General features: G+C 51.0%; 2 protein-coding genes and 1 non-coding gene across 5 annotated transcripts; 1 reads left to right on the plus strand and 2 right to left on the minus strand.

Moving 5' to 3' along the window:
- The first annotated feature begins 289 nt into the window (after nt 1-289).
- LOC122393774 (bcl-2-like protein 1) lies at nt 290-5899 on the plus strand. 2 transcript variants are annotated; one of them, XM_043390135.1, is made up of 3 exons: nt 290-439; nt 2363-3091; nt 4894-5899. In XM_043390135.1, exons 2-3 carry the CDS (start codon nt 2387-2389, stop codon nt 5014-5016), a joined length of 828 nt encoding a protein of 275 aa, XP_043246070.1. In that variant the 5' UTR covers nt 290-439; nt 2363-2386; the 3' UTR covers nt 5017-5899. The 2 variants fall into 2 exon arrangements, with proteins under 2 accessions (XP_043246070.1, XP_043246069.1); XM_043390134.1 differs by lacking the exon at nt 290-439 and adding an exon at nt 492-577.
- A 2406-nt stretch (nt 5900-8305) lies between these two features.
- LOC122393775 (E3 ubiquitin-protein ligase ariadne-1-like) lies at nt 8306-18400 on the minus strand. 2 transcript variants are annotated; one of them, XM_043390137.1, is made up of 11 exons: nt 18235-18400; nt 14848-15113; nt 14318-14473; nt 13879-13947; nt 12795-13010; nt 11371-11592; nt 10823-10953; nt 10226-10430; nt 9833-9946; nt 9316-9428; nt 8306-9079 (listed from the first exon to the last, which is right to left on the minus strand). In XM_043390137.1, exons 2-11 carry the CDS (start codon nt 15088-15090, stop codon nt 8998-9000), a joined length of 1551 nt encoding a protein of 516 aa, XP_043246072.1. In that variant the 5' UTR covers nt 15091-15113; nt 18235-18400; the 3' UTR covers nt 8306-8997. The 2 variants fall into 2 exon arrangements, with proteins under 2 accessions (XP_043246072.1, XP_043246071.1); XM_043390136.1 differs by having other exon boundaries at nt 18111-18344.
- On the minus strand, nt 11872-11985 carry Trnal-caa. The gene is made up of 2 exons: nt 11948-11985; nt 11872-11917 (listed from the first exon to the last, which is right to left on the minus strand). It is a non-coding gene; the product is annotated as a tRNA-Leu (tRNA).
- Nucleotides 18401-18525: the final 125 nt, after the last annotated feature.

The following is an 18525-nucleotide window of genomic DNA, read 5'->3' on the forward strand; positions in this document are numbered from 1 at the left end:
ACCCCTCCCCCCTTGGATCCGCCACTGGCGGGCCTTATCTGATACTACGAATCTTTCCATACGAACCTTTGGCTGCTTAGGAACCTGCCTCTTCCTATACGAACCAAGGCTGTATATACGAACCATAAGCTTACGAATTTCGTGAAATTGAGTGGAATTCAAGAGTGACCCGAATTCAAGTGAAAAGCGAATTATTACCTACGTCCAATCAAATAAATGAACGACTTGTGACGTCATCAGACTCATTTTCAACATATCTCTTAGCTATTGCGCTCAATTCTTAAATCCTTGAAAACTGATCGGAGACCTGTGGAATCGTCGGGATGGGGTGCGCGCTGCGTGTCTGTTAATTAGGATTTAACCCATTTTGCGGCTAGACCAGCGAAAAGCTTCATATTTGAAAGGAACATTCTGATCTACAGCTACTCAAAGTTTCGTGGTAAGCTGCTCACGCGATGGTTTGCTTTTTTTGATACTGTGGCGTTTATGGCGCGTATGGTTTCGAAAGTTGGCGTGGTCCGTTTAGAAAAGAACAAAAGAATTATGATTTATGCTTGCTGTTGAATGTCCGTTTTCTGTAAGTAAAGCAATTTCCAAAGAATTGGACATAACGAGTATATTCAAGTGCTTTGCTGCTTCCTATTGCTTCTCATTGTTATCTGCTAATTGTGAGATGAGCTCAAGCTTACACTTAAAACTTGGACCGGACCAACTCATCATCATGGCAAACATTGGAAGTCAGTGTTTGTAGATGTTATGGGCTGCTACCAAGAACCAAGCTGTCCTAGCCTATTTAGAAAAAACTTGAATTTTGCTTCCTTTTGGGTTGCTGTGCTCTGTGCAGCTAATCTAGTGTTAAAATGATGGCTCCATTTTCTGTGTGAGGGTCAAGGAAAGGAAGCTCATTAAGTGAATTGTGATGCTGCAGGAGAGGTACCTAGTCTCTGTTGCTCATTGGACTCATTGAACTATCATGTATTTAACAGTTACATTGCATTAAACATTTAGTCGTCACTCATCAGTGATTAGTGATTAGACCATTGAACAATGTTCTAAGTATTAAGTTGTGGGAAAACCCATGAAGAGCATTTCCACATATTCTTACCAAACCTAATCATATGTTATCATAATGAGGATCCAATTTCCATTAGGCTATCGATCCATAGGATATGGTCATTAATCATTAGAAGAACCCCAATGAACCTGTTTTCCCAAACAGCTTAGTAACCCAACATGACCCACTCTTATGTAGAACATGACATATAATAAATTGATCATATGACTCATCCTTATAAATCAAGTACAAATGGTTGAAGATCAAAGGATGCTATGATGGTTTAGGATTGGACTATTGCACCTTGTCCTGTTATCCAATATAATTTATTGTAACATAATAACATAGTAATCTATCCAACATTATTAATGATAAGTTTATTTCTAGTGGAATTTCTTGCATCTACCTGCCAAGCTAGTAATGTGTACATTGACCAGCCATTCACATAGTTTTTATACTACAGTGCTGCTACTTACATGTTTCTCATAAACAGCAACTGTTATTCATGCAGTGTCTCAGTGTGCCTTAGTCCTAAATCCCACTTCTTTTTTATTGCTGAGATTCACTATGCATCCCCTCTGCACAAGACCTTACCTTAATTGTAAAAATTCATGCCCAATTTCATGATAGTTGAATAGTAAATCATTTAATTCACATTTTACATCCTGGTAATTTTTATCTTTTTTTTCTAAAAAGTGCCACTCAATTTACATTTTACACTAAAGTTGTTTAAATGCTTAGCGTCTGCAAGCTATGTACTGTGTAGGCTACAAAACACTATTTGACTGTGATGCTAGAATGGCAAAATATGCTGGACTCAGTGTATGCATCTCAAATTGTTTAACTTCAATGACCCAATTGTTACCTATGTTTTTGTTGTGATCATCTTTGTCTTGGCTTTGCTTGAGTGGGACAATAATTAGACACCAGGGCCTCGTTTCATAAAGCGGTTCCTTAACTTACGGCGGCTTTTGATCTTGTATTGGAAGTGCATGTGAATCGATGACGTTAGTTTGAACCGTTGAGTTTATTGAGCTTGCAAGCAAGAACAGAAGGGAGACGGGGAAATAAATTTATCGCTTCACATGCACTTGAAATACAAGACCAAAAATCGGCGTAAGTTACGGACTCGCTTTATGAAACGAGGCCCAGGTCACTTGTCAGTTGTCCTGTCTCTCAAACTGCCGCACCAGGTAACTGTTTGTCGCTATATTTCTGACCAGTAGCTGACTGGTGGTACATACTGTACTTCTGTATCTGTACCTTTGTCCAGTAGCTGACCGCTCTCACTGTACCTCTGTCCGGCAGCTGAGAGGCGGCCCGCGCACCCCGATGCCGCCGGCTCCCATCTCTTCGTGCTCGGCCGGGCCGCGCGCGCGCACCGACAGTGACACCCAGACGGAGCCGGCGCCCGGCCGGAAGCCCAACGGCGCCGCCGCCGGCTCGCCACACTCTCCGCCGCCGGCGGCCGCAGCGGGCATGGACGCCGCCGAGCCGGCCGGCAGCGGCGGCGAGTCGGACGCGGACGCCGGCCCGGCGGCGGTCGGCGGCGGCGGCAGCTGGCTGCTCTCCCGTGTGCCGATCCTGGGCGCCCTGGTGCACCACCGCTGCACGGACAAGGCCACGCAGACGCACCGCGACCCCGTGCAGGCGGAGGCCGAGAAGCTGGCGCTCGACACCGTTTACTTCGCCATCGGCAAGCACCGCGAGCCGACCGGGGACCGGGTCTGTCAGACGCTGCGCCGCTGCGTGGACGAAATCCTGGTGAAACACCGGCTGCTGTTCACGGGCATGGTGACCCGGCTCTCGATCCGCGAGGAGACCGGCTACCAGACGTTCGTGGGTGTGGCCGATGAGCTGTTCGAGCGTGGACACGTCACCTGGGCGCGCATCGTCACCTTCTACGCGTTCGGCGCGCGACTAGCCCTCTACTGTCAGGAGCAGGGCATGGACGACTTCGTGTCCGAGATCGCACGCTTCATCGGCCTGTACGCGTCCGAACACCTGGCCGGCTTCGTGCGGCAGGAGGGAGGATGGGTAAGTACAGACTCAACAGAGTCCTGTTAGTGGTGGGAGGGAGGTAGGGTGAGTACCCAGTAATGTAGTGGGGAGGGAGGCTGGGGGAGTGCTCGGTACCCAGTGTAGTGGTGGGAGGGAGGCTGGGCGAGTACACAGAACGGTAGTAGTGCGACTGGTGGGCGGTGGCCGGATTCTTGTGGGAGCAGGGAGGCTGAGTGAGTATTGGGTACTGTAGTAGTGTGATGGAAGGTGGATAACAACGAAAGTTGCATGGACTTCGTGCTCCAGGCCGGGCAAGGAAAATAAGGCAACAGCTCATCAGCAAACCACCACAGTCTGGCAGGCTGGCGTCTGTGGGGGGACGGACAACCTTCCATAGAAGTGATACCTCTTGGCGAGCACTTTATTATGAGTTGCACGCAACGACAGCAGGAGGAGACGCTTCCTTGTTCATGAGGCGAGCCATTGTTGTTTGCGAAAGTTACAACATGAAGATTCTACATGACTTGTAGGTCACGATACCCTGTCCTTGTGCTATCGACCTTTGGCTTGCCGGTTGACTTGACATTTTATATGGACTTCGTCAAGTGTGCTAAACAGACGGGTTGGTTAACTCAGAGCCGCGCTAGACAAAGCGTGTTGACTGGGTCTGCGTGTTGACGTGTTGACCCTACCGTTCTATCGGGAAATTATGTGTTATTTGGATTATTTTTGGGCCGGAACAAGTGTGTCCAGTGTCGATATAACTAGCTGGCGATGGGCGTAGTTCGTCCCACACTCGGCGAATTCATTTGGAAAGGATTGCTCGCTATCATTCTTTTGTCATTTATTCATAGGCGTTCAAAGCATGCGTTCACCTATCAAGCACCGCTTTGAGGGTTTCAATGCGGCCATCTGTTCTTATGGTAGAAGACGCGTGGTGCAACATGCATCCCAGAAGAAAGCAGAGGTTTGACGCAACCCAGCGGAACGCGGACGAGATTGTATACCGGCATGAGCGCTTGAGCGCTTTCAGCGGGACATGATTTGTATCGGCTAGTTACGGATCGTTTGAACGTGCTTTCCTTTTTTAATTAATCAGCAAGAAAGGGTGATATCATGACAAGCACAACACTGAAGAGTTTCATCGCGCCTCGTGCAGGAGCCGCATTAGAATCACGTGCCGATTGCCGCTCTGGGTACTCTCCGTATAGCTCCCTGGCCAATAACCGTCACTGGGACTAGTACGGCCCTTGGCGTGCACAGGACTGGCCAATATTGACCCCAATTTCAGGTGGTTGGATGTTTTGCTCTATTGTCTGACCGTGGCCACCGACCCGCCACTCGCGGGCCAGTGACTTATTGGGTTGGCATGCAACGCCAGCTGACTGGTAGAACGGGAGGCCAGTCAGGGATCACATACCGGCGTTCCAGTGTCGTGACTCAAAGCCTGTTGGTTGTTTAGCGATGCAGTTTGCAGCGGCATAGGTGCGGGATTGTCGACTCATGACAAGTCTGCCCCTTCCCTCCCCCGCCTGCCTGCATGGTTGTCCGATGGCTCATGACCACAGGAATGTTTACAAATTCTAGAACGCCTATCGAGACGGCAGGATCAAATATGTAACTTGGAATTTATGTGGACCAATAAATAACGCTCCTTTTAAGCGAAAAAATGGGCGTGATATTTGTAACGAAAATGACGTATTTTACAATATGAAGCGTACTTTTGAAGAAATATTCGCTAGTAAACTCAGTGACAAGCGCTTGGTGTACATCCCAAGATACGTTTGCCTGTATGTGTCCGTCTGTAGGTTTGACACTATGGCTCTGTTCCCCGGCAGGCGGTGTTGTGCGACCATTTCCGGTACCCGGAGGACATGGAGTCCAAGGTGTGGAGCGCGCTAGTGAAGCTCGGTCTCGGCCTCGGCATCGCCGCCACCGCGTCCCTCATCTCGTCTCGCTGAGAGGGGGGCGGCGCCTCCGAGCTGACCACCCCTCCCCCTCCGCCGTCCTCCGGCGCACAGAGACGTTCGGCACAGCGCCGGACGCCGCAGTTTTATCTGAGCGACCCCTACCATTGTACAAACCGCGTGGTGCACCCGGGCCGGACAGGCGGGACACCACGTCGGAGGAGCGCACTTGGCGCCTCTGCTTCTCAAAGCGGTGCGCCGCGTCGGCCGCGCTCCCGCAGCAGTGTACGGCGTGTCGGCAGACGGCTTGGCCGCTGCTGTGTGTGTGAAGAGGCGCCGATCCCACAGACGGGCGCTGCGGGCTGGGTTTTAGGGGCGGGGCTGGGACGGCGCGCCCGGCCGGCCGCCGGCAGTAGCCGTGTAGCGGTAGTCTAGTCAGGCGGGCGGGCCGGCCGGCCGGCGGAACCAGCAGCCGCTCGTCTTCCAGGGTCCGCCGCCGAGCGTCGGTCAGAGGCCGCGGCCCGACAGGAATCTACACCGCGCTGTGTGGAGCGCCCCCGACCGTCAGCTGAGGGCGGTGTGAGGCCGGCCGTTGGCGGCCGCTCACAGGCCTCACTTACCTGTCTGTCGTATTGTGTGTGCTCGTGTGTGTCTGCCCTATGTGTGTGCGTGTGTGCGTCTGTATGTGTCTGAGCTCGTCAGAGTGTGTGCGTTTCCAATCAGATGCCTGGTCAGGGTGTGTGTGCGCGCGCGTGCCGCTGCGCACTGTCGCGGTGACGCCTGCCTCTCACGTTATTTATTGCGTCGCCCGGGCTCGGCCCGTGCCGCTCGCTTCGCATTGGCGACGCACGGCACTGGGGACACCGCATTGGTTCATTCAGTTTATTTTTGTATTAATTGCTCTGCATAGTGTAATAAAAAATAATCGTCCAGGGTATGTCGGCCTGTGACTGGCGTTGGTGGCTCTAGCCGACAGTACTTTCACTGCTCCAGAAGCGCTCATTGTAATTGACAGTGTCAGTGACGTCATCTCAGCCGTCTCTCATATTTCAGCGGCAAGTAAGTAGACCGCGGACGTCGCGCTGAGTGGTAAAGAAACGAGACATAACGTGTTGCGATGCTAGGTAGGCAGTGGTGAAATTACTTTGATACGTCAAGAAAACCCTAAACTTCGTCATGGACTAGAAAACTGTTATGAAAGGATTAAAAGAACCAACTGAACTGCAAGGGAAAATGTGTCACAGAACAATCTTACAGGGCGATGCGTGTTATCGGCCCTCAAAACACCAGGAAATTAAAGAATTGTGCCTCTATACTTGGACTACCAAGGACTTGTGTGAAGCTGCTATACAGCTAACTGTGGAGCTGTGTGGAGCTTCTGCTGTACTCGCAGCTGATGTCGGTCGTTTGTGGCCGTCTGCAGTCGGGCCCCATCAAGAGCCGGACCGGCCGGCTCGTGTCGCCGTTGGCTTGCCTTTCCTCTGAATGCTGCCCGGTATGTGTGGCATGCGGTCTGAGCCGGTCTCGGCAGGGTGGCGCCCCTCCCTCCCCTGCCAGTATGCAGCCAGCCGGTGCCCGTGAGCAGCAGGCCGCGATCGGGGCAAATCAACGGTGTGATCGGACGCACCTGGCTCAGCTGCAGTTGAACAGAACTCCAAATATCTCCGGTGGTGGTTGCATAACTCCCTTCTCTCCAGCCCGTCGTACCATGTTGGTCGGCCACCCTCCCCGCCGCCGGCCGACGCGGCGGCCCGTGAGCTCCGTCTGTTCTGGTGCCTCTCTCTCTCTCCGATCGAGGCCGGCCGACCGGGTGTCGCTGCACTATCGACTCGGCGCCGCGGCGGCCACGGCCAGCTCGCTCTCCGAGAGCTGCGAAAACATGTTTTTCTCGCGCGTGCCGTGCCGTTAGCTGAGCTGCGTACCCGGGCAGAGGCCCTCTCGTCTCGAGCCGGGCGGCTCTGACCCGGCTGCCGACGTTATGAGCAGTCTGATCGACCGAGTTTGTCCGTCCGTTCGGTCGTTCGCCTCTCGCCGGCCCGACGACGGTTCCGACGACGGTCCGAGGGCTATGACTCCCGGCTGAAGACACGGTGCATCGCCGTCTCTGAGAGCATTGCCGCCACAGCTGTGCTGAGACTCTGTATGTCGACATAGGCAAACAGACCGTTTAGTAGCCCGGTCACCAGCTGCTACTGTCGCAACGAGTTAACACCCTGCTCCCGACAGTTCCTATTTGTCACTGCGAGACTCCACCAGTGTTTCACGCCTCACCAGCTGTTGTCATATCGAAACACCGAGCGCCGCCCGGCGTGTAGCTTGTCTAGTGGAGCGGCCAATTGTGTTGACAGCTCCCGGAGGCGTCACCGACCGACCGACCGGCCGCCGCCCGGTCCCGTGCGGCCGCTCACTCGCCACTCCCCGGGCCGTGGGGTGTGGTAACCGGCGCGGTGGAGCGTGTCATTGGTGGAACGGTCTCAATCACAGGGCGAATCCAGTAAGCTATCGAACTCGTGTATATGATTGGGTGTAAATGGGGAATAATGGGCATAACTGTGGGCGTAAGTGTCAAATGGACGAACAATATCAGTCAGTGGGGTGCGAGGTAACTGATTTAATTATTTGTGAATGTACAACTGCATAGCTGCATCACTAAACGGGATGTAACCGGTAGAGCTGTATGAGTAGTACAGTGAGCTGTATCAACTCGTGGTGGGATGTGGAACTGGAATAGCCGTATCAGTCAGTGGGCCATGACACACAGTCGCCCCTCCCCGGTCCCGCCGTTTTACAGATTGTGACGTCCGGTGGTCCTCGAAACCGACCCTCGTGTCGATTAATCGGCTATCTCGGTATCAAGTGTAACCACACCCGTGAGCCAGGGTGATCTCGGAGTTATCAGGCAAAACGAGGTGATGTGACTAATGCCACCTCGTCATGTGACCACTCTGAGATGCGCTGCGCAGTGCGCAGTGCTAGGCCATGCGATGGTCCAATAAGCCGCGATAGCTTCAACTGACCTTGAACAGCTAAACTCAATCTTAAAGCACGGACAATACATAGTCCGTTTTTCGTTCCTCACTTGTAAAACCTCTAACGGTTATAAATAACCAAAGATACGGCCACCCACAACCTATGCACGAACTCGTCTCAAGAAGTAGTAAATGATCGTCGATCTGTTTGTTTTCGCCTTTGGTGCATGCCAATGCCACCGTGCTGGCCCTTCGGTATGTCGGAATGTCCTCTTAGCATTAACCCTCGTCATGGTCAGAGCGATTCGTTTCCCGCCGCCTATAGAACAGATGGTCCCCTCGGGACAGTCGGCCCGGCTCGAATTACAGCCGTCTTCAGATCTGCACGGGTGTATTGCTCAAACAACTACACAGCGGCGCAGAAAGCGTACGGTACGGACTCGACTCACCAGTAAAATGCATCCAATCACGGCCACATCGCGGTCACGCTAATAATCATGGGCTATATAATAAGACTCGCGCGCGCGCGCTCTCACAACGCGTCCGCTCGGCCGGCGGCGTCCCGGCTGGACATAATACAGGGCGTGGCGCGGCGCGGCGGGGCCGACCGGCCCGCGGTATCACTCAGTGCACGGCGGACGAGGCCGGCCGGCCCCGCGCCCCTCGGAGCCCGCCCGAACCCGTGTGGCAGCGGCTGACCCCACCCCTCCCGCCGTCCCCAGTCCGGGGACCGTCCCACATAAAACTCTCCGGCGGCCGGCGGTCGCCTCTACTCGGCGCCCATCGACCCGGGTTCCAGCTGCCGCGGGTCACCGCCGCTGACCTCCCCTGCCCTGTCCACTGAAAGCGCTACCACCTTCTGGTGTCTGTCGGCGGGTCGCCCCCCCCCCCCCTGCTCCTCCCGCCCCCGTCCAGACCGCGTTCCGACTAGTCGCTCTGGCGCTGAGCACACCCTGTGCTCGCCGATAGCGCTCTGCGCGGCGGGCGCGGCGCCACCGGTCAGTCAGCTGTGTGACTATAGGTTCGGGAGCAGTCCGCTGGCAGCAGTGTCCGTGGCGCGGTCCACCTAGTCGTTATAGACCCACCAGTCACGCTCGTAGCCCTCGTGGACGTGCTCGAGGAGGGCCTTTCGCCGGCCCTCACAATACCTGAAAGGGAGGAGAGGACACGGTTAGAGAACGAACAGCGCGCCGTGACGTGTCCAACGGAACACGAGTGGGTAACCATCGGGGCCCCGATCGCTCACAGAAGGTAGCCGGTAACCCCGATGAGATGGCGGAACAATGGCCAGTGACGATAAGCGTGTTCGTCCGCTACAAATAGACCGCGGCTAGCCGACAGTGTGGCTATTGTGCCCGTCAAAGTTCCCAGTGGTTCTACTGACCTGTACTTATCCTGGACTTTCTGTTTGATGTCGACCAGGTTCTCCTGAGTGATGTCCCGCTCCAGATACTCTGAGAGCACCTCGGTGCACCGCTCCAGGTCCTTCTGGTTCTCCTGAGGGGAGGGACAGTCAGTTATAATCAACGCTCCAGGTCCTTTTGTTTCTTACCACACAGTGTCACCCAAACAAACAGACAAGTCGGCTTATGTGGGACCACTCAGTTCAGACACAACGCAGAGGCCCAACCGATAAGACACCAAAACAGCGTCTACAAATTTCACTTTTTATCACAATTACCTCGATAACAGAGAATTCTGCCCGATAAGACGTTTCATCATTATTTAGGTCTTTGTTTTTTGTGACCAACATATGCTGGTTTCACTGGTTTGTGTCATGACGAGCAAAGCAGGCAGAGACGAAAAACGGCCACTACTTACGAGTAGTAAAAAGAACCTTGTAATCAAGCAGGTTTCAAATGCTTAAAGAGACCCCCGAAGGTTTGGGACACTGAACTAACCTCGAAGATGGCAGACTGGTTGTTTTTGCGCAAGTAGTACGCAAACACGTATGTGTACATGAGTGTGACGCGACAGGAGCAGAGGATGTCAACCGCCTTCTTCAAGAACTGGACCTGAAGATCAAAGCAAGGGCCGTCAGGTAACGACAACGACACGGTTAAGAGTAAAAAGGAAGGGTTGACATTTTACATACCACGGTGAACAAACGCGGTTCATGGTTAGAGAAACAACAGTGCGTGCAGAGTCGCTAATGATTTGAACGCCTGAAATTCACGTAAGTTACGATTCATTTGACGCCGTTTTCGTCTGGCACCGGCTGATTTTCTCTACCAGGGAAATATCAAGTAACTAAGCTGTCTGTGATAAGCAGTGGCCGCCAGGCCGGCACCTACCTCGATCCAGCTCATGTTGTGCTGCTGCATCTCCTCCATCTTCTCCTTGACGGACGCGTACAGCTTGTTCTCGAACTTGAGCGACTGCATGTGGTTCATGTAGCGGTTGCAGTAGAAGAGGTACCGGTTGAGGACGGCGCGCGACTTCTCCTGGGCGTCGCGCGCCGCCCGTGCCTCGTCCTCGTCGTATCGGTTACAGCTGTACCTGCGGCGCCCAGGAGGGGAGAGTCGGCACTCAGCACACGGACGGTAAACTCACAGTCACCAGAGGGCGGTGACTGTGAGTCCACCGAGGATGGGCTCACAGACTCACAGTCCACTTTGACGGGGCGGAACGGATGAATGGCGTTTAATCGAGCATACAGTCCAACAGCCGAGAGAGCACTTCTGGTGAGGACCTTCTTCACTTCAAGAACACGTAAAGTTTTCTCTACAGCATCAGGGCACCACGACGATCCGTGCGGTCCATGCCACCCTAGTGCGGCCTACGCCAACTCACAGAGACGAGCTCACAACTCATGAGGACGACCCGTGCGGACCACGCTAACTCATTGAATGACGAGCTTACGACGCGATAGAAACGAGCTCACCACTCACCATGAGGATCCGTGCGGCTCCCAGGAGCCGAGGCAGACCCAGCAGAAGTCGGCGCGGCAGCTCTGGTTCTTGCACACCATGTGGTTGCAGCCGCCGTCCTTCTCAATGGTCACACTGCACTTGGGACATTCCTGGGGACAAAGGCCGTGGAGATGATTGGGGTAAAACAGCGCTGCAGCAAGAGTCACCAAGCACCACGTGGGCAGAGAAGAGAGAAAGGGCCATGCATTTAGGAGAGACATTCAGAGGCTTGGACACTCCCATCCCTCGAATGTGCCCCGGACAGTTATAATTGTTTCGCCGATATAATGACGACACGGGATCAGTCATGCCTGATGCTTTAAAACCGTTCCGATAGCAGCGTTCGATTTTAGAGTTAAAAGGTTTAAAGGCAGACCACTGGCGCTGCCACTCATCCCAGTGAAGGATACTGGCGCCACCATTCCCCTACACACAGATCACTGGTGCCGCCATCGGTAAAAACTAGGACCCAGCAGCGACACAGGAGACAACGTATAACCACCAGAACCAGCCAGCGTCGCTCTCACCTTGGTGTTTGCGGAGATCCAGTTGAACGTCTCCGAATCGTCGTCGCACTTTTTGAGCCAGCGCTTGATGAGGTGGCAGCGGACCGGGTCGTGCCAGGCCTCGCGGCAGGCGAAGCAGAACTTGTGACCGCACTTGCAGGTGACGGGTCGGCAGTCGGGATTGGGCACTTTGAGCGCGTACCCGCAGTCGGGGGTCGGACACCAGCACAGGTACCGGTTACACTGGAGACAGACAGACGCCGTCACAGGCCAGCAGGTAACAGAGACTCACAGTACCTAGTCATCGCTCCCACCGTGCCTGAAAATCCTGAGGGCGAAGTTACTTCATCCGCAGCAAATACAGGCTGCCGGTAACTTGGCTGGTAACCACACAGACGTCTAAAGGTGTTTAATTTTCAGTACCTATATTCATTATATGCGCTGTACTGTTTTTCAAGTCAGACTAGCGCACTATGATTGAGCATTTCACATCACCAGCGCCACTGGCAAACGGAAAACGTTTGTCAGAAGTGGGGTTCGAACCCACGCCCGCATTCGCGGACCAGAATGCTCGCCCGCTACCAGCGGGAAGGATAACCTTGAGTCTGGCGCCTTAGACCACTCGGCCATTCTGACACGACCCATCCCCGCTCTAAAACACATTCAGATTCGACGAACACCCATTTGCTCCTATAAAACAGAACGCGGACGTATTCCTGGAACGCATCACAATGCATTGCACTGAAATATTACTACACTCAAAATACCTTATCATGCTTTCTAAGTATCAAGCCTGTTTTAAGTGACACAATATTTGCCACGCACTATATGCGGTATGCACGCCACTGACTGAAGCGGCAGAGCATCGAGCGACACTGCGACAGCCGACAGGCCTAGCTATAGCCTTGGGCCTAGCTGTTACGTAATCTTTTCCCTTTCTACGTCGTTCAGGTATCATCAACACGCTTGGTTCACGCTGAATTAGATTAAGAAAAGAACAGCACTCAATAGTAGAATAGTTACTGCGTCATAAATCATGACATTGACCGGGAGCACATGAGCAACTAAAAACGTATTTTGAAAGGTTTTCATTCCAATTCATCCGCATTCACTATTCATTCATTCATTCATTCATTCATTCATTCATTCATTCACCGAGCAATTCAGAAATACCAGGAGTAAAGAATTTCCTAGTCTCAACCACACAACGTTGCAGTACATCTTGGCAACGCCCCTACACTGAAACGCTGGGTAAAACATTTTCGTTTTAGCATACCAAACTACTTCGGGTAGTCGACTGATTGCAGTCATGAAAAAGAAATGGCGTGAAATTGACGGCTGCGAAAAATGCATTTTTAACACAATTTAATTGAGAAATTAAAAAAAAAACAAGTCCTACAAAATTTAACTCTTGGCCTCCTCCCCTCCCCCGTCACCGCACTCACCTCGACGAAGCTGTTTGTGATGAGGTGCTGGTAGCGGGCGAGTACGCGCGGCTCAGAGACCAGTCGCAGCACAGTCTCGTCGTCGACCAGGATGTCACAGCCGTGGGCGGCGCAGGAGATGGTCTGTCCCACGCCGTCGTCCATGACCTTGGTGGTGAGGTACTCACACCAGCAGGCGGCGCAGAACCGGTGGCCGCAGGCCAGGCCCGACATCTCCTGAGGGTGGGGGGAACAGACAATACAGTCAGAACCGGTGGCCGCAGGCCAGGCCCGACATCTCCTGAGGAGAGAGGGAACAAATAATACGGTCAGAACCGGTGACCGCAGACCAGGCCCGACATCTCCTGTGGGTAGGAGGGAACAAATAATACGGTCAGAACCGGTGACCGCAGACCAGGCCCGACATCTCCTGTGGGTAGGAGGGAACAAATAATACGGTCAGAACCGGTGACCGCAGACCAGGCCCGACATCTCCTGTGGGTAGGAGGGAACAAATAATACGGTCAGAACCGGTGACCGCAGACCAGGCCCGACATCTCCTGTGGGTAGGAGGGAACAAATAATACGGTCAGAACCGGTGACCGCAGGCCAGGCCCGACATCTCCTGTGGGTAGGAGGGAACAAATAATACGGTCAGAGCCGGTGACCGCAGGCCAGGCCCGACATCTCCTGAGGAGAGAGGGAACAGACAATACGGTCAGAACCGGTGGCCGCAGACCAGGCCCGACATCTCCTGAGGGCGGGGAGGTGCGACGGATACGGTCAGCCAGAGCGAACAGCGTGATATGGCGTCATACCTCAGAGACACGGCATCACGTATCGTCACGTTTCATTACATGCCGTCACACAGCACCACGTAGCGCTATGAGGAATCACATTAGTTCATATAGGGTCAGATAGCATCATACAGTGTCAAACGACGCCACCAAACATCACATATCTGTTACGTACGACAAATGACTGACACTGGAATACACCCATGCTGAGCAGTATGCAGCTGTTCTTCCACATCCCTCAAAAAGACAGTCTCATGTCATCTTACTACCGTCGGATAGTGCATGGACAGCGCGCAGGGTCAACTCACCGCCGACGGCCGTACGGTGAGGCAGATCTCGCAATCCTCGGTGGGGACCGCTCCCACTCTGCTATTCACCTGCGGCGCGGGGCACATGGTCAGCAGGCTGGACAAAGAACGCTAAATAACATACAGAGCTCCCACCCTGCTATTCACCTGTGGTGCACCACAGATGATCAGCAGGCTGGACGGATTATTCGTGGGTACATGACGCAAAACTGCGTAGCGTGTTCACACATTGCCAAGGGACAAAGGACAAGCCTATATCGATCGATCGATTGTTCAGTGTGAAAGGATGTTGAACAATAATGTTTTAATAGTATTCGGCATTTCATTGTTGCATTCAATTTCGATACATCGTTTGAACCAGCTAATGTCCATGACCGCCTGTGAAGATCTGCAGCGTAGGCACCACCTGTGGCACACGCCGGTACCCGTTGAGACTCACCCTGGGCGCCTGTGAGGCGGTGCCCGTGATGTGAGGGCTGACCACGTGCGCCTCGAGGAATAGCTGCTCCTGGTCGGTGTCGTACAGACGCTCCAGCAGCTTCTCCTTGTCCCAGTTGAAGTGATTCAGCAGAATACGGATCGTGGTCCGCGGCAGCTGCGGGGGACAGGTGGCGTCATGACACGGTGACACATCTCCCGGCTAAGGCACAGACGCTCAGTTGTGGTGGGCACTGCCACTGATATTTCATACCCAACATACTGAGCCACCCGCACTAACTCCGTAACCTACCCAGGAGACTGGGCAACACTCACTTACATCCCCTAATCTACCCTGGATAACAACCCAGTTTTATTATCACCTCCATAATCTCCCCGGGATACCGAGTCTCTACCACCACTTACGTAATCTACCCGGGATACCGAGACACGCCCACCAACACCTCCGTTATCTAAGCGGAATATCAAGCCATTCAGAGGCCGTTTACCCTCAGCTGCTGTACCATCACCACTGTCACCGCCGCTACTCACCTGGGCCACCTCGTTGACCTCATTGATCTCGACCACCATGAAGTCGACAATCTCCTGCACAGAGAGCACCTGAAACGGTGCGTCTTCGGCGGCCAGCTCCACCTCGTGGGCTGTCGACGGGCCCGGACGGTGCTCGTCAAAGTCAACCTCGTCGCCGCTCGACTCGTTTCCCGAGTCGTTGTCGTACACCATGTCGTCGTCAGCAGAGTCCTCATCGTACTGGAGGTCGCCGTCAGAGTCCATGGCGAGACAAGGGTGCTGCAGACCTGGCGAGCATCACAATACAGGAGCTGGGTCATCAGAGAGCAGTGGACACAGCCACTGTGTCATTACTCATCAATGAGCACGGAGCAGTGCAGTCACTGAACACCGGATCATCAGTGAGAAGTGCAGCCATTGAACACTGGATAATCAGTGAGTAAAGCAGTCACTAAACACTAGGTCATCAGCGAAAAGTGCAGCCATTGAACACTGGATTGGATCATCAGCCAGTGTAGTGATGAGTGCAGGGTCATCCGTGAGCAGTGCACACAGCCACTGAGTACTGGGTTATCAGCGAGCAGTGCACTGGGTCATAGTGAGCAGTGCACACTGCACACAGCACCTACTGAGCCTGTGTTAAGGAAGAGTGACAGCTGACACACAGCATGTGATGCATAGAGATCCTACATATTTCAAGGACTGTTAATTCATAAAATGTTTTATTCAAGCTTTTTTTGCTACATAACTTCAGCCACTTTTTTAGTCAGCTGGTTCACACAACCATAAAACAACTTACACAATAATATTTAAGCATCAAAGCCAACCAAGTGCTATAACTGCCAAGTCCAGCATGATGAATGAAAATCTTGCATATTTTTTGCTGACCCACCTCACAGTTAAAAACAAAATGGTATGTAGTCAAGTAGTAGTATTCACAATGCCACCTGGTCCAGTGATGTATGTACTATGAAGCATGTAATAAGAAATAGTTTACCAATACATAGCTGATTTGATCTTATCTGGTTGAAAAGTACCGTAAAATGGGGTGTTAAGGGACAGTGGGGTGTTAAGGGACAGTTGCATGGGAAAAACTTTGAGTCATATTAACTTCCTAATTTGAGAAGCTTCAATAAAAACTTCAGTGTGGTAGTTGACACTGTTTTGCTCTTGACCATAGGAGAAAATGGTATGGTTTTTCATGCAAGTGATTTGGTTCAAAAATGGATTTGAAAATCATGCTACATTTTCACAAAATTGAAACATCTCCAAAACTTTGTGTGTACCACATAAACTAGTGGGTGTACAGGAAAAATGAATGCATAGGTGTATTGTCACATGTATTGCACATGTTTCCTGAAAAACTTGTGCAAATCCACCCATTCATTTATCATCCTCTTCCTCTTTTCCGGATACATGCATATTTTGAGGTGGACGTGGGGTGCTAAGGGACAGGGAAGAAAAAATAAAAAATAATATCTAAATACAATTTAATTAAGTAGGCATGGAAAACACCAAATTCCACATAAAATGCTGGCAAGTTCATGCTTTTATCTCTAACACATCTTAAGTTATGTAACAAAACATCTCAACACTCTCTTTTACAATGATGGGTCAATGGAGACTGATGTAGGTAAATGTGATGTCATCATAAAAAGGCTAAAACAAAGAGGGCAACATAATGACAAGTGACTAGCTTCAACATGGGTTTTTATTGATGACAGAAGGGTACTTTTTGGTTCTGTTTACCTTATAATTAGCACTTCTTCCACAAGCGTAAACTGCATTACACGTAATTGGCTAAAAAGGTCATTAGTGGTTAATGAACCTGACTTGTTTTGTGACAGAATATGCAAAACATTTCAATAAATAAATTGTGTGTCCTTCCACACCCCAATTGTGGGCATTTGATAACCATTTCTTGGAATAATATAGGTGTCCCTTAACACCCCACATTGGGGTGCTAAGGGACAGTGATGAAAAATAATAAAAAATATATGCAGGTATAAATCTTAAAAACTTTAACGTGGCAGGCATGTAAAGCACCAAATTCCACATAAAATGCTGACAATTTGATGCTTCTTTCTCCAACCCTTCTTGAGTTATATAACAAAACACCTCAAAACTGTCCCTTAACACCCCGTTTTACGGTAAGCATTTTTCACACTCAAATCTTGAAAGGATAACTTAGTTGGTAGTTGGTATATTGCAGGTTAATTGGTACATAACCTAATTAATACTGATATCAATATTAGACCTCTTTCATTACCCTGTCCTTAATAAAAAAAATGTTAAATTGTTTGTTAAAAAAGGAAATATACAGTTCTAACAAAAAGTGCTTTTAAGCTATTGCACACAAACCATTAGTTAGGTGATTTGGTAGGTAGGTACCTAATCCTAGCCCATGGTGCCCACCTGTCACCACCAATAATGTCCATTGGCATTTAGGCCTGGTAGGAAATGCAGTAATGATTATTGCTAAAACTATCTTAATTTACAGAATGAAAACTAACAGACAAAATTAAAATTTCAGTTGGGCACTGTGGTCCACAGTGCAAGAGACAGTTCACATCAAGCTCTATTGTTGTTGCCTACAGTTATTCGGTAGCAGTAAAGCAGGCGTCACACTTATTTTTTGCAACCAAAGAGAGGCGCTGTAGGATAGGTTGTACATTGTAGGTTTTTGTTTTTGGGTGGTAGGTAGGTAGGCGGTAGGTTAAAGGTTGTAGGTTGTACAGGTAAGATTAGGTTTGGTTTGGTTTGATAGATTAGAAATGATCCTGATTCCTGGGTACAGTGCTTCTCCTTGGTAGCAAAAAAACAAGTGTGGCAACTGCTTTAGAACTACTCAGGTATTTTGCACGCAGTAGGTACACTCGAGAGTCTGGGGAGTGGGGCAGATTGATGTTCCACCACTCCCTAGTTACCCATCGGGCTCCCATGGCTCAGCACCAGCACTGGCTGCTGCCATTCACAGTTGCCTGCCCTCAGCACTGCTCAGCACTGCCTGCCAGTGCCAGTGCTGCCACTGGCAGCACTGGTCTTACCTCCCATGCTGAGCCATGGGAGCACGATGAGTAGGGACTAGGGAGTGGTGGAACATCAATCTGCCCCCGAGTGTAGGTACTCCGTACTGGTACTGATCACTGAATTCAGCGGAGCGCCGGAGCCTCAGGCAGGATCTGAGAAAAGAAGCTGAACAATGCAACATTCAACAGAAAACCAAAAACATAAATCCATTTCAACTGATATTAAATGAAAATAAATGAATAAATGGTACCTACCTTGAATTCACAAACAATACTGACAGAACAGCCACTTCAAATTTCAGCTTGCATCAGAACTGGAGCCGAGCTCATACAGCTTCTTATTCTAAGTGAAAATTTTTGCAATAATTTATAAACGTACCACCCTATCCAAAGTTCAAATCCAAAATCACCCTCACGAATCAAAAAACAAAAATAATGCAATTCTTGCTTTGACCTTGCGCAATGATTAGTAATAGCAAAACAAGCAGCTATGATGGCGCAGCTGTGACGATCAACACCTAGCATTTTCATCGCTTGTGTAAAATGACGTATTGAAAGTGATTACTTGTTTTAAAACTCTTTTACCTATTGAAAACTGTCGACCAAGAATCTAAATATACTTAAAAAAATTCAAAACAAAACTCAATTTATATTTTTCTCACGATTCGTC

The sequence above is a fragment of the Amphibalanus amphitrite genome, unplaced genomic scaffold (genome assembly GCF_019059575.1).
Source record: "Amphibalanus amphitrite isolate SeventyFive unplaced genomic scaffold, NRLGWU_Aamphi_draft 000553F_arrow, whole genome shotgun sequence".
Taxonomy (NCBI): domain Eukaryota; kingdom Metazoa; phylum Arthropoda; class Thecostraca; order Balanomorpha; family Balanidae; genus Amphibalanus; species Amphibalanus amphitrite.